This window comes from Tachysurus fulvidraco, chromosome 2 (assembly GCF_022655615.1).
Source record: "Tachysurus fulvidraco isolate hzauxx_2018 chromosome 2, HZAU_PFXX_2.0, whole genome shotgun sequence".
NCBI classification, from domain to species: Eukaryota; Metazoa; Chordata; class Actinopteri; order Siluriformes; family Bagridae; genus Tachysurus; species Tachysurus fulvidraco.
The window spans coordinates 29,555,680-29,570,279 of record NC_062519.1 but is presented as its reverse complement, the minus strand read 5'-3'; the positions used below and the strand labels follow the sequence as shown (position 1 = coordinate 29,570,279).

General features: G+C 42.2%; 1 protein-coding gene across 2 annotated transcripts; it reads right to left on the bottom strand.

The window, feature by feature from the left end:
- Window positions 1-7,313: 7,313 nt before the first annotated feature.
- LOC113651665 (vitellogenin-like) lies at window positions 7,314-14,480 on the bottom strand. 2 transcript variants are annotated; one of them, XM_047809940.1, is made up of 27 exons: window positions 14,426-14,480; window positions 14,275-14,295; window positions 14,034-14,185; window positions 13,693-13,944; window positions 13,441-13,602; window positions 13,207-13,355; window positions 12,957-13,107; window positions 12,669-12,826; window positions 12,393-12,558; window positions 12,156-12,281; window positions 11,799-12,017; window positions 11,502-11,719; window positions 11,300-11,397; window positions 11,086-11,210; window positions 10,883-10,984; window positions 10,664-10,783; window positions 10,282-10,468; window positions 10,093-10,195; window positions 9,809-9,994; window positions 9,423-9,679; window positions 8,982-9,337; window positions 8,651-8,695; window positions 8,415-8,480; window positions 8,088-8,291; window positions 7,841-7,983; window positions 7,598-7,736; window positions 7,314-7,513 (listed from the first exon to the last, which is right to left on the bottom strand). In XM_047809940.1, the coding sequence occupies exons 1-27, from the start codon at window positions 14,463-14,465 to the stop codon at window positions 7,388-7,390; spliced, it is 4,071 nt and encodes a 1,356-aa protein (XP_047665896.1). In that variant the 5' UTR covers window positions 14,466-14,480; the 3' UTR covers window positions 7,314-7,387. The 2 variants fall into 2 exon arrangements, with proteins under 2 accessions (XP_047665896.1, XP_047665897.1); XM_047809941.1 differs by having other exon boundaries at window positions 8,415-8,465.
- Window positions 14,481-14,600: the final 120 nt, after the last annotated feature.

Genomic DNA, 14,600 nt, shown 5'->3' with positions numbered 1-14,600 from the left:
GTTAGTGAAAGATAAACTAACAGAGATGCCTATAATTTTACAGAATAAAGGAAGAAATAAAACCTTTTAATTTAGCAAAAATGTGTATTGTATGGCTTCATCTCAAGTTTGACAGTAGAAACAGAAAAAATATAATTCCAGTTCATGTGCTTTGCATCACACTACCCTCAAATAGTACATTTACCATAATAACATGACAAATTGGTAAGTCAGCCCAAGTATTATTTATTTTGTGATTAGGTGCCTATGGAAAGTCATCATACTCTGTGAAAATCTTTAACATTTTTCACATATAAGCTTGAAAATTATAATAAATGAAGTCTAACTTTTTTTGTGCTGTATGTTCCCATTATAACATCATCATTAAAGTGAAAATAAATTTTTAAAACATTCTGGAGGATTAAAACCTGATTTGGCCCCTTAGAGTATACCATTGTAAATGTGACCAGGTGCAACCAATCAACTACCAGATCAAACAACAGGCTAATTGCCCTATCTGACATCAGTTGTAGTGGTCTATATTCGAAGGCACGCAACGCTGCATTATTGCAGGCACTATGGGAACGCTCCTTCAGAGGCCTTCAGAAGCTCCGTGTGGAAGCGGTGACTGAAGCTTAGTGTGAAATCACGCCGAGCTGCTGGCTGAAGAGGTCATGTGATCAAATGAAGCTTGTGCCAGTAAGACCATATAGGGGCATCTATGCCACATTATTCAATCTTCTATGTGTTCTATATGTGCCCTGTAAATTTTGCGGTCACTTGTCTCATTGTCTGAGACTAGGGCAAAAGAACACCGGTTTGCCTACCGCAGCAATAGGAGCACAAGAGATACAGTTTCCATGGCACTGCACTCTGTGCTCACACACTTGGACAATAAGAACGTATGACACACTTGGACAATAAGAACTTATGCACGTATGCTGTTTGTTGACTTCAGCACAGCATTTAACACCATCATTCCATCCAAGTTAATAGCCAAATTAGTATATCTGGGCATTAACTTGCGACTGGATTATGGACTTTCTGACCAACAGACCCCAGCAGGTTCGATCAGGCTCCATCTGCTCCAACACAATCACACTCAACACTGGTGTACCACAAGGCTGTGTGCTGAGCCCCTTCCTCTACTCCCTTTTCACCTCCGACTGCAGGCCTGTGAATGGATCTAAGTCCATCATCAAGTTTGCAGATGACACTACAGTGATCGGTCTCATCACCAACAATGATGAGACTGCCTACAGGGAGGAGATCCAGCACCTAGCCAGATAGAGCAATGACAATAACTTGCTCCTTAACACCTCCAAGACAAATGAGCTTATTGTGGACTTCAGGAACGAGACAAGAGGCACACATGACAACATCCACATTAATGGGATGGCTGTTGAGCGCGTTTCGAGTTCCTGGGGATCCACATCTCGGCGGACCTGTTGTGGACTACCAACACCTCCAGCCTGGTCAAGAAGGCTAACCAGTGCCTCTTTTTCCTGAGGACACTAAAGAAAAATCAGCTTTCCTCGGATATCCTGATGAACTTCTCCCGCTGTGCAATAGAAAGCATCCTGACCAGCTGTGTCACAGTCTGGTATGGGAGCTGCTCTGTTGCAGAGCGCAGGGCATTGCAGCGGGTGGTGAAAACTTCCACTTCCAGCCATGGAGGACATCCAGAAGAAACGCTGTCTGCGTTGAGCTCACAGCATTCTTAAGGACTCCTTTCATCTTGCCCATAGACTGTTTTCACTTCTGCCCTCCAGCAGGCGTTTCAGGTGCCTCCGGACAAGGACAAGCCGATTAGAGAACAGCTTTTTTCCGAGAGCTGTCTCTTTATTGAACTCTGCCCCTCCCTCATCATACTGTCAATGTCCTTCATACATTGTTACATCTCCCCCCACACACTTCGTTATTGCGTTAATGGACTGTTTACAAAATGGACGTTATTGCACTAATGGACTACTACAGAAACTATGCTCGCTTGCACACTTTCTGTTTTTTTTGCATTGCTGCTCACAATTGCCTTACCATTGTATATATATATATATACATTGTAAAGATCTGGGCATTAACACCACAACTTGCAACTGGATTATGGACTTTCTGACCAACATATATCCACCCCTCCTTGAACCGCCACCTTATTGTGGTGGAAGGGTGTGCGTGCCTGAATGATCCTAGGAGCTATGTTGTCTGGGGCTTTCTGCCCCTGGTACGGTCTCCCAAGGTCCTGGTGACGGGCCAGACAAAGAGCGGTTAAAAACCCCTCATGAAGAAGAATAAAACAAGGTCCGTGACGTCGCCCGGTATGGCCGGGCTCAGCCCGAAGGAGTTACATGGGGCCGATCTCCAGTGGGCCCACCACCTGCAGGAGAAACCGTAAGGCCGTTGCATTGTGGATTGGGTGGCAGCCGAGGGCGGGGGCCTCGGCGAACCAATCCCCGGACACGGAATCTGGCTCTAGGGACATGGAATGTCACCTTGCTGGGGGGAAAGGAGCCTGAGCTGGTGCGGGAGGTTGAGAGATACCGACTAGAGATAGTTGGGCTGGCCTCCACGCACAGCTTGGGCTCTGGAACCCAACTCCTCGAGAGAGGCTGGACTCTTTACTACTCTGGAGTTGCCCGCGGTGAGAGGCGGCGGGCTGGTGTGGGCTTGCTCATAGCCCCCCAGCTCAGCCGCCATGTATTGGAGCTCACCCCGGTGAACGAGAGGGTGCTAGTAACAGTTTGTCCATAACGAACACCATGTTCAAGCATAAAAGCAAAAACTCGGGTATGGGAGGAGTTTGGTGAGGCCATGGAGAAGGATTATCAGTCGGCCCCGAAGAAATTCTGGCAAACCGTCCGGCGTCTCAGGAGGGGGAAGCAGTGCCCTGCTCACACTGTTTACAGTGGGAGTGGGAATCTGCTGACTTCGACTGGGGACATTCTCGGACGGTGGAAGGAGTACTTCCAGGTTCTCCTCAACCCCACCAACATATGTTCCACTGAGGAAGCAGAGGCCGAGGACTCAGTTGTGGACTCGTCGATCCCCCAAGCTGAGGTCACTGAGGTAGTTGAGAAGCTCCTCAGTGGCAAGGCACCGGGGGTGGATGAGATCCGCCCTGAGTACCTCAAGTCTCTGGATGTTGTGGGGCTGTCTTGGTTGACACGCATGTGCAACATCGCGTGGCGGTTGGGGACAGTGCCTTTGGACTGGCAGACTGGGGTGGTGGTCCCTCTGTTTAAGGAGGGGGACCGGAGGGTGTGTTACAACTACAGGGGGATCACACTCCTCAGCCTCCCCGGAAAAGTCTATGCCAGGGTATCGGAGAGGAGAATTCGGCCGATAGTCGAACCTCGTATGCAGGAGGAACAATGCGGGTTTCTTCTTTTTCGTGGAACACTGGACCATCTCTGTACCCTCGCCAGGAGTTTGCCCAACCAGTCCAATGTGCTTTGTGGATCTGGAGAAGGCAATCGACTGTGTCCCTCGTGTTGACCTGTGGGGGGTGTTCTGGGAGTATAGGGTCCGGGGCCCTCTGCTAAGGGCAGTCTGGTCCTATATGACCGGAGCAGGAGTTTGGTTCGCATTGCCGGCAGTAAGTCAGACTTGTTCCTGGTGCATGTTGGACTCCGGCAGGGCTGCTGCCCTTTGTCACCGGTCCTGTTCATTATTTATATGGACAGGATTTCTAGGCGCAGTCGGGGGGCGGAGGGAGTTCGGTTTGGGGACCACGGGATTTCGTCTCTGCTTTTTGCAGATTATGTTGTCCTGTTGGCTTCCTCAAATCAGGACCTCCAGCGTGCACTCCACTGCTCTTCCAGCCGAGTGTGAAGCGGCGGGGATGAGAATCAGCACCTCCAAATCCGAGGCCATGGTTCTCAGCCGGAAAAGGGTGGCTTGCCCCCTTCAGGTTGGTGGAGAGCTCTTGCCTCAAGTAGAGGAGTTAAAGTATCTTGGGGTCTTGTTCACGAGTGGGGGAAGGATGGAGCGGGAGATCGACATGCGGATCTGTGTATCTTCTGCAGTGATGCGGTCGATATACCTGTCTGTTGTGTTGAAGAAAGAGCTGAGCCGCAAGGAGAAGCTCTCTATTTACCAGTCGATCTACGTTCCTACCCTCACCTATGGTCATGAGCTTTGGAAATGAGTTTCCTCCGCAGGGTGGCTGGGCGCTCCCTTAGAGATAGGGTGAGGAGCTCGGTCACTCGGGAGGAGCTCAGAGTAGAGCTGCTGCTCCTCCACATTGAGAGGAGTCAGCTGAGGTGGCTCGGGCATCTGTTCCGGATGCCTCCTGGACGCCTTCCTGGGGAGGAGGCCCCGGGGAAGACCTAGGACATGCTAGAGGGACTATGTCTCTCGGCTGGCCTGGGAATGCCTCGGTTTCCCCGGAAGAGCTGGAGGAAGGGTCTGAGGAGAGAGAAGTCTGGGCATCCCTGCTTAAACTGCTGCCCCCACGACCCGGTCCTGGATAAGCGGTAGAAAATGAATGGATGGCTGGATGGATGTATATATCCAGCTGATTTCTATTTATAGTAACAGCAATATATTATATTAATGGCCATATAATTTCTTTATAGCACATACCATTCTGTTTCCGTTTATACTAATAGCCATCTGTATATTATGTTCATAGTACACACACATCTGTAAATTACTTCTATATTACCACTTTATTTAACTCATTTAAATCTTGTAAAAACTGTATATCCTGCACTTGCTGCTATTGCACTCTGGTTAGATCTAAACTGTACAAACTTGTATATGTGTAATGACAATAAAGTTGAATCTAATCTAATCTAATCTAAAAAGAAGACACATAAAGACTAGGGTCTTTTCTTCATTAGCAAGCGGTTCGCTCTCAAGAGAGAAAATCCTCTTAGAAATCTCCGCTCGTTTGGCTACATTCCAAACACCTGTGCAATGTGGCTGGAGTCCCGTGTCTGTCTAGGCATCATTGCTGTTTTGGTCATGCAGGTCTCATTCTGAGCGAAACTGAAACGAGAGACTTCATCTCCACTGACTCTCTGACAGATTTCTCCTATATGGGTGCAGGTCAAGCAGGCATACCAGGCTAAGCTGCTAAAGGAACTCGTCCATGGGAAGGATCTTACAGATTGAACACTCTGTGTCAGAAAGCAGACACCCCATTGGTTGCCACAGGGAGGAAACCTGACAGAAATAAAAGAAAAGGACAAAACCTTTTAAAAGATGCCCCGATTTCACCTGCTGACCTGTTAGTCCCTTGCAGCAGTGAGAAGCTATTTCTATCTCTACCAGGCGGGCCACATAAGCATCCAAACCCCTGAGGGCTACAGTTTCTAAGAATGTCTCTTAGGGCCATCTCCACTGCTACCTACCCTGCCACTACCACTCTCACAAAGTGCATGTAGGCTGCTCTGGCATTACTGTACCCCACGGCATCCACCTACTCAATTATCCAGACAACTGGTTCACCTTGGCTCAGTTGTGGGGCATAGCATCCAGACATTGAGATGCTGTGCTTGTCCACATGGGGCATTTAGGCCTCAGGCTCAACCCAGGGAAGAGTATGCTTTTTCCCTCACAGACAACCACCTTTCTGGGGATAGTTAAAGATTCAGGCATTATACAGGCATTTCTCTTTCCTGCTCTGGAGGACTCCTTCCTTTCAGCCATAAAGGACATTTGACAAGGCCAATGCCTTTATGACACTGAGGTAGCAGCTGAAGCTATTCAGTTAGGTCTGCTACACATGAGACCACTTCAACTCTGGCTCAGGAGCAGGGGATTTTCAAGTCAAGTCAAGTCTCCTTTATTGTCACATCACAACGGCACATGTGCCACGGTGAGTGAAATTCTTGGGAGGGAGCTCCAGAAATTGCAGAACCATTTACATACAATAGAAAGAAACATAAATAGAACAATTTACAAACAGGTTAAAAAAATGTGCAATATGGTCAGTACCATTTGAAATGTGCAAATGCGGAAAATGTAGAAAGGATGCAATGTGCTCATACATAGTCAGTACACACAGTGTACTACTAGACATATATATACCCATACATATATGTATGTATAAGTATAAATATAAATAAAATATATGAGTATTATATACATGTAATATATATGTATCATGTAAGGTGTAACAGACTGTACAGATACAGAAATGTCCTGTGGTACCGATAGCTTATTGTCAGATAGATTGTTATTTTAAATTAAATGCAGTGTGTGTGTAGTCCCGTGTGTAGTAGTACGAATGCAGTGTGCGTGTGTGTGTGTATAGTCCAGTGTTGAACTGTTGAATATTGTGGAAGTATGCTGTATGCTGTGTTGGTTATGGCTGTTAATTAGTCTGATGGCCTGAGGGAAAAAGCTATCCCTCAGTCGACTAGTGCGGGATCAGATGCTGCGGAGACGTCTTCCTGAGAGGAGCAGAGAGAACAGTCTGTGGGACGGGTGGCTGGAGTCATTAGTGATCCTGCCGCTGACACCCTTTTTAGGGAAAGACACTTGTTTCTCATTTTGGGTGCCACTCTTAGAGTGTCATTGGTGCAGGACTCTTTCGATGGATGCCTTCCACTTTGGTTAGGGAGTGGCCGTAGATAGTTGCCCCACCTATGGCATTTGTGAGAGATTATAACGACTCAGCTGATAATATGTAAAAGTGCTTCGGCTACACTAAACACTGAGATGTCTGCAGAGGCAGTGCTTTCAGGTATGGCATTGCATGGTACACCAAAATTAATTAAAATTTATTTAGGCTGATCTAATGGCCAGACGAAGTCCATAATAATTCTTTCAAGGGGATGTCAATTATTGGTAATAGGTACAACGGAAAAACAATGGGTTGGCTGGCACCAGATGACATTTGTAACATGCTATTTGCAAACATTGCTGTGAATGCCTGGCCAATAACATTGTACTGCAAACAGCCAGTCCTGTCCAGCATTGCTTGGTCTGGTGTATCTTAACAAGAATCTCAACATTTGTTAACAAGGCCTATCTTTCTTTAATCCCAGGTTTCAGCACCAGTGTTGTGGTTTAGAGCATTTAGGGCAGAGGAAATTGGAAGCGTTTTAAATATATTCGCACATGCGCATTCACATTCACATATATAATTTGTGCTCTATAGAACGATGTCTTAATGTTCACATACTCTGTAGAACGATCTCTTAATACTTGTGTAAATGTGATCTGGTAAAATATTTTGGAAAAGCTTTTCATGCTTAATTCATTGTTGCTTATACTTTTGACTGGACAAAAAATATACCACAATATTTTTCTTTGTAGAATATGGGGACAATTACAGATAGTGAAAATTAAAATAGCCACACACAAAGTCACAAAGAGCTAAAACATTTTTGCCTTTTGGATGCTCTTTATTTCATTTCACTTAATTTACATACTTATAATCAAATATGTCAGTTTTCTGTCAGTTATTATTCAGCCATTTTTCAACAATGTTCCGAATGTCAAAATTCTGGAGAGCTTCAATGGTTCCATCTTGTTCAATAGGCAGTTCAATAGGAAGAGGCACATCTTGCGTTGACAGTGTCATCTGGGAGGTAAAGAACATTAAATAGGTTCATTATTTATTTGCAAATCTTAAATCATGCAAAGAGTTATTAGCCACAATTCTTACCTTTGGAATCCTACAAACAATGTTTAGAGACTTTTGAGTGGGTAGGGCAACAATTACATTGATCTGTCTCTCACTGTTATCAGCTCTGTCAGCATTAATTCCAGCAAGGGGAGCAACATAAAAGATGAACTCCCTTGCCCTGTTGGAAGAAGAAGAATTTTAAAATATAATCAGCATTGTACTTTTTCATTTTTACATTTTAACACACAATAATACATTAGCTACATTGAGAATTTTTAATACCTCTTAACATAGGGAATATCAATAGCTGGGATTCTGTTCCAGTCCCATTGTAAACGAGCAGAAGGATGTGCCTCATGCAGACCAGTTTCAGCCTTGAAAGCTACAGAATATCCTTGGCACTGCTCTCCAATAGCTAACTTTGCCTAATAAGAGAATATTGGCTTAGTATAAGCAATACATCATTAAATATATATATATTAAAAAGCATTCAAAAACTTTTTGGAAAGATGTTTGTGTTACAACTTACAGCGAATTTATGCTTGCTTGGAAGGATAGCATCGACACAGATCTTCCATTTGTCATTCTGAGAGATAGAGGCAAACACAACCTGTACTCTTGAAGTGGGTTTGTCCAAGTAAGCGGCAAGCTGGTATCCCAGCTTGTGGTCAGCTTTAACGGCACGGGCAATGATGGCAAATATGGGTGGAATTGCATCTCCAAGTATCATAGACTGAAATTATAAACATTAACCTTCATAAATATTTACAAAAATAGCACATTTAAAAAGTTAGGATGTTTAATTTTATCAATTTATATTTAATGTTCAATGTAATTCATGCTACAAATATTCTACCTTTCTCTGTATAGCCTCAATGCTAGATGAGCTGCTGGCCTTTGATGTTCCCTGTGATGTCAGGTACTAAAAAAGAAAATGTATTTATAGATAGATAGATAGATAGATAGATAGATAGATAGATAGATAGATAGATAGATAGATAGATAGATAGATAGATAGATAGATAGATAGATAGATAGATAGATAGATAGATAGATAGATAGATAGATAGATAAAAATTCTTCTGGAATTACCTGATCCTTATGAAATTTCTGGAACTGACGGTATGCATTTGTATTCTAAGAAAAAACAATAAATAACTAATTTTACCAATGGAAAACATTGTGAATTGGAATGAATGACATATACTAGACAGGGGAAAAGGAAAAAAAAAAAAAAGGAAAAAATCGCTTGTTTACTTTAAAAGATATATTTAGACCTGAGCATGGGACAAACAAAATGTCTCAAAAGAAGGGGTTTTATTTCTTTCTTTTTTATCTTCTTCTTCTTCCTCCTCTTATTATTACCATTATTGTAAATGATGTAGACATTACACATGCTTATGATCATCTGGTAATGCTTTACCTTGCTCACACGAGCACTGGAAGAACTCATAGAGCTGCTCTTAGAACTCCTACTGCTGCTGGCACTCCTACTGCTGCTGGCACTCCTACTGCTGCTGGCACTCCTACTGCTGCTGGTGCTCCTACTGCTGCTGGAACTCTTACTGCTACTGGCGCTCCTACTGCTGCTGACAGAGGATGACGAGCTGGAGTTACGATTCCTCAGTCCAGCCTCCAGAATTTCCCTCAATTTCAACAGGACGGTACTTTCTTCAGGATTTTCAACATCAACAAGGCTGATTTCCTTCATAAGCTTCTCAGCTGCCTTAGGGCCAACTTGCAACTCAAGCTCCAGTCTTTCAAGGGATTGTCCATCACCTAAAGCATAAACAACAGCATTTCTGTCATGTCTTTAAACTAATCTGAATTCAACTACAATCAAAATTTTGACCTCTTTATTTACCTCTTGGCACTGAAAATTTAGCTGAGTGCCGTCCAATAATATAATACAGAGGATTTAACCCCATAAAGCCAGCATTCTGGGAGGCAAACTCAAGACATCCTTTGACGTGAATATAAGGAACAACACCACACAAGGACTTCTGAATTGAAGCAGGTATCAACCCTTCCGCAGCATCAGAAGACGCTGGAGGTGCCAGAGATACGACTCTCTCATTGGGGAGGTCCTCAATGTTTCTGGCCACAGCAACGGTCTCAAAGCTGAGGAAATAACATTGAATTGTTGTTGGTAGTGTCTTTGTTTGTTTGAGCAAAATTTTGCTTTCTTCTTTATGATAATTGCTAATTCTTTTTTCATACACAGGTGAAATTATCACATCATTTTCTTACCTTGCAGCAACAATATGATCAGGAACAGCGGCAGGCAGAACCTCCAGCTTTACATTGCCCTTTGGAAGGTCAGCTCTTATATCTACTTTTGCTGGTACAACAGTGTGTATCTTTCCTCTGGCCATAACAGCAGCCTGAATCAAGGCAGTGTTCACTCCAATTACAGCAAAAGTCTGGAGGGCAACGCTAAAAGCAAAATAAGGTTCATACAGTGTCATATAACATTCCCAGCTGTATAAAAATGAAAAAAAATATGTCTTTAACTTGTTATTTTGAAAGTGTACCTTGGTCTAGCCTCAGCTTGCAACTGGAAATCAGTCTTCATCAACTGATCACGCGAGACAGTCTCTGGATGCTCAGGTAAAGGAGGGGTAATAGTTGCCTTAACTAAATGAAAGAAATTATTTTGTCAGACAGTTGACTAAATTTACATGCTTGACATTTGTAGTTTAAAAATCATTATAAAACCATACCATTGACAGCTGCAGTAGCAACAGCAGAAGTGTAAAAACCAAGCTCCATTGGCACACCAAGACAACTAGGCAGAATGCGACGCACTTCAGCTGCCAGCAAAGGCTTGGCATACTGGAAGGCAATACCTTTCTGCAATGCCTTAACAGCCTCTTTCAGCATTTCACGGCCTTGAGATCCGGTGGCAATCTGTAGATTGTGCATTACATTTGATTCGATTTTAATTGCAATTATTTATTTGAAGAGTATTGACACTATAACCTGTACATCAGTTCATATCTAATAAATAGAATAATTATTTGTATGAAATATTTTACACTCTTTACATTTCAATCTTATAGAAGAGTTTTCTGTTGCTTAAATAAAAGGAATTAATGGAAATACCTGTGCTACTTGTTCGATGAGGATTTTGTCAATGTTGGCAAAAGCTATTTCCTGTCCAAAAACTTTGAAATAGATGGAAGCCAGTGGTTGATTTTCTGGCATAGACCTCCAATCCATCAGCTTGGTGTAAAACCAGAAGAAAGGTGTACATGATACAATTGGTATAGCTCAAACAACACAGCAGAAACATTAAAATGATAGATTTTATAAGCAGCTTACAGCTTTAAGAGTGCGCTTTATTTTAGTTATGCGGTCAGCATTTTCATTCACAGCATGAGACTTCTGAAGAACTTCGTGTAGTCCTTCAGTTCTCACACCAACCTGGTTGACATAAATTAATGAGTGGAGATACCAGTGGTTGAAACAAGACAACATTCCAAATTCTTAATGAATTCAACATCCTTAAAGAGAGATATTTGTACCTCAAGTACATCAGCAGCAGCTCCAGCCAGGTAGGCTCGTGCTCTAGTCACAACAGCTCTGGGCAAGGTGGTGGCAGCATCATTGATCAAGTAAGCACTACCAGCAGCACCAACCATGAATGGAGCTTGAAATAGAAAGTATAAACATTTGTAAATGCAAAATCATTTTCCCCTCAAACATACAAATGCAATAATAAAAGATATTGAAACATACAGATATAGAGATCGAAATGGATAGCTCTGCTAAAATGATTGCTCAGTCTCTCCAGTTTGGGGCTCAACATCCTGATGGCAACATTCGCAGCGGCAGCCCTGCAGAACCAGTAAAACTTGGTTACAAGTGGCTTTGATTGGAATTACTACTTACTTTTAGATTTAAACCTTTATGAATGAACTATTCTAAAAAATAGACTTACACATGCATATAGTCAGGGGCCATGCTTCTGGTCAGAGACTTGATATGAGAATAAGCAAAACTGACCACATGCATGTTGGTCTCCTTCTCTAAAGCACCAGCAACAGTTGCCATAAGGGCTACAGATGGTTTGGTCTCAAACAGCACAATACATGCAACCATGCGCAGTTCAGGATGGAGTGCCTTGTCCATGAAAAGTTGCAGTGCCACTGGCTGAACCTACAACAAATAAAATGTTTAAGATGCTTGAACAGTCACCCATAACAGCAGCTGTTTTAACACATCATCACATACTGACCATCTTTGGCTCATTCTTGGCAATGTTCCTAAGAGCCAAGACAGCATCAATCTGGACCTTCAGGGGAACGGAAGCAGCAGCACTTCCAAATCCAGGCAGGAGTTTCATGATGGTTTTAAGGCTGGCGGGGTGGCCGGCATTGCCTATAACTTTAAGAGCCAGTGTAATTTCACGAATCTCACCCTTGGAAATAGCTTCGGCAGCACGCTCATGAATAGGCTGATAATTAAAAACAATAAATAAAACACAACTTTACACTTGTAATTGAGCATATAAGCAATTCTTCCATAATCATATAAGTGAATTTATATTTTGAAATTGTTCATACAAATGTGCATGAATAAACAGAAGCTTTACCTTAAGAAGATCAGCAGGACATGTAGGAACTTCAGAACAGTATTTGGCAATCATGGAACCATAGCCGAGCATGATAACTTCACGCAGCACTGGAATATTCTTGACTTTGGGGTTAAAAGCCAGATTCTGTTTGATGAGGAAAATATTGAAATATTTTATAATATCTATACAAGGTTCTTTTGGATTCAAATAATTGAACTACATGATAAGATAAATACATGAAAGACGTCCACTCACAGCAGTGAGGTGAATAGCATCTGGATTAGCTGTGGCCATGTGCAAAGCAACCAGAAGGGTCTGAGTGAGTTCAGGGACAGCGAGCTCATCAGCTTGAAACTTCTCCTTGATGAATTTCAAGGCTACTGTTGTACCCACTACAGGAAGTGCATCCAAAATCCATCGCCTGCCGCAAAAAGGATTTTAAAAAATCAAATAGACTTTACTTTAAACATTTTTTTTACTTTTTTTTTTTTTAAACAGTTTTAATTCATGGCAACATTCATACATCCTCACCTGTGAACAGGTTTGGTCTTGTACTGAGCCCAGATTGCTTCAATATTCTCCAAAGTAGCTACACGCATGAGTTGGACAAGCTGGACAAACTTCAGAGGAGCATCCTCATGAGCCATAACCATGTTGTTTGTAACCAGATGCTGCAAGACCTCTACAATCTGTAAGAGAATAAAAGTTCTTGGGTTCTTGATAGTGGAAACTACAGTGAATGATTGTATTGAAAATAATCTGAAGGATTGTATTAAAAAAGTGAATGATTGTATTAAAAATAAACTAATAAACTAATACCTGGGCCTGTGCATTATTGATCTTTAGCAGTTGAATGGGGGTTTGAAGAATCTCAGTTGCAAATTCATACTGCAGGGATCCACGGTTCAAGTACTCACCCGCATGGGGAGCAACAGGGGCATTCTGCACTTCCAGTAAATTCAGCATTTGCCTGAAAATGAGAAATATCACAGAATTATTGAATTTTTCATGTAAAAAAATATATGAATTATACAATTCTATTCTATAAATATAAGAGTATAAATCATACTTGGCTCTCATTTGAGCTGCTCCAGTTTGTGTATTTAAGAGTGAGAACTCATGAACTTCTTCAACTGTAGCCTCAGAAACTAGAGCACCTGTATCAGTGGGCTTCATGATGTAGCTGAATGTTGCAGTCCCAGTCAGACTCTTCAGCCTCTGTGATGAGGAAATTACACTAACAAGTTGTTGAAATTGTTACTTTACCTTGAAGAGACAGATCATATATAGCTTTAGAAATTACCTGCTGGCATTCAACACAGGTTTCAGTGTAAGCTAAACCAATATCCTTTATGACTCTTTTGTGGCAGTTGGTCAGGTCTTTGGACTTTCTCACAGCAATCTGATGGGTCTTTTCATCCTCACTGATCATGTAGTGGGTCTTGCAGACTCCGTGAGTTCCAGCCTTTGAGAATGAAAAAGATTTAGCTAATATACCAAGTATTGGATTTAGCTAATACAAATTCTACTGGTAATAATTATCACTCAGGTTTACCTCATGCAGCTCATACACATTCTGTGTGTTCTTGAGGTTGAGCTGAAGAATGTTGAGGATACCTCTGTGCAGATTCAGAACAGTAGCAGAGACTCCAGCAGGGGCAAATATTTTACCTACCACACCATTAGCATACTCATATTTGATAGGAATTACAAGTTGAGCATTTAGTGCTGAGGTGAGCTTTGTTGCAGGAACAAAAGAATCCTGGGGCCAGATGCCAGTGTACTGAAAGAGCTGAGGATCTGAGAGCTGTGGGTAAAATAATTCTACATTTAGTTCACGATACAGGCTAACCATGCATGTCTTTCTTGTTGACAACATCTGTGTCATAAATTTACCTTCATGAGGAAGGTATTCTGTGCTACAGCACTGATGAGAACCTTGCTGCTGACTTTTACACCAGCCTTGGCCAGACCCTCCTGAGGCAGACCTCCCAATAACAAACCCTCATACTTGTACACAAAGGTCTTTCCTGCAGCAAACTCTGGAACTGATTTTATTGGAGAAAATTCATAATGTCATGATGTGTTACATTACTATTGTAATGTTTCTTTATTTTTTAAAGAAAACTTTACTTACCAAGGTTGATCTGATGACTCGCTAAACAGAAAAAAAAAATTACACCATAGTTATATTATAAAAACTTTCATCCTAGTAAATGGTATTTATTCCTTTCTAGCAAATAAAATCACTATGACATCTAAATAGTTAAATTTAAAAGATGACTTACCCACAAGGGCCAGAGTCAAGGCAAGCACAACAGCTCTCATGGCTGGTGGTTTGTGATGACCTGCAGCAAAGAGACTGGCTATTTATTGTAAATTATTTGCTGACAAAAGTCACTTCAAAATAGATCATTAACTCATCCCTTAATATTTTAATGTACATGTTTCTCAATCTGTTTG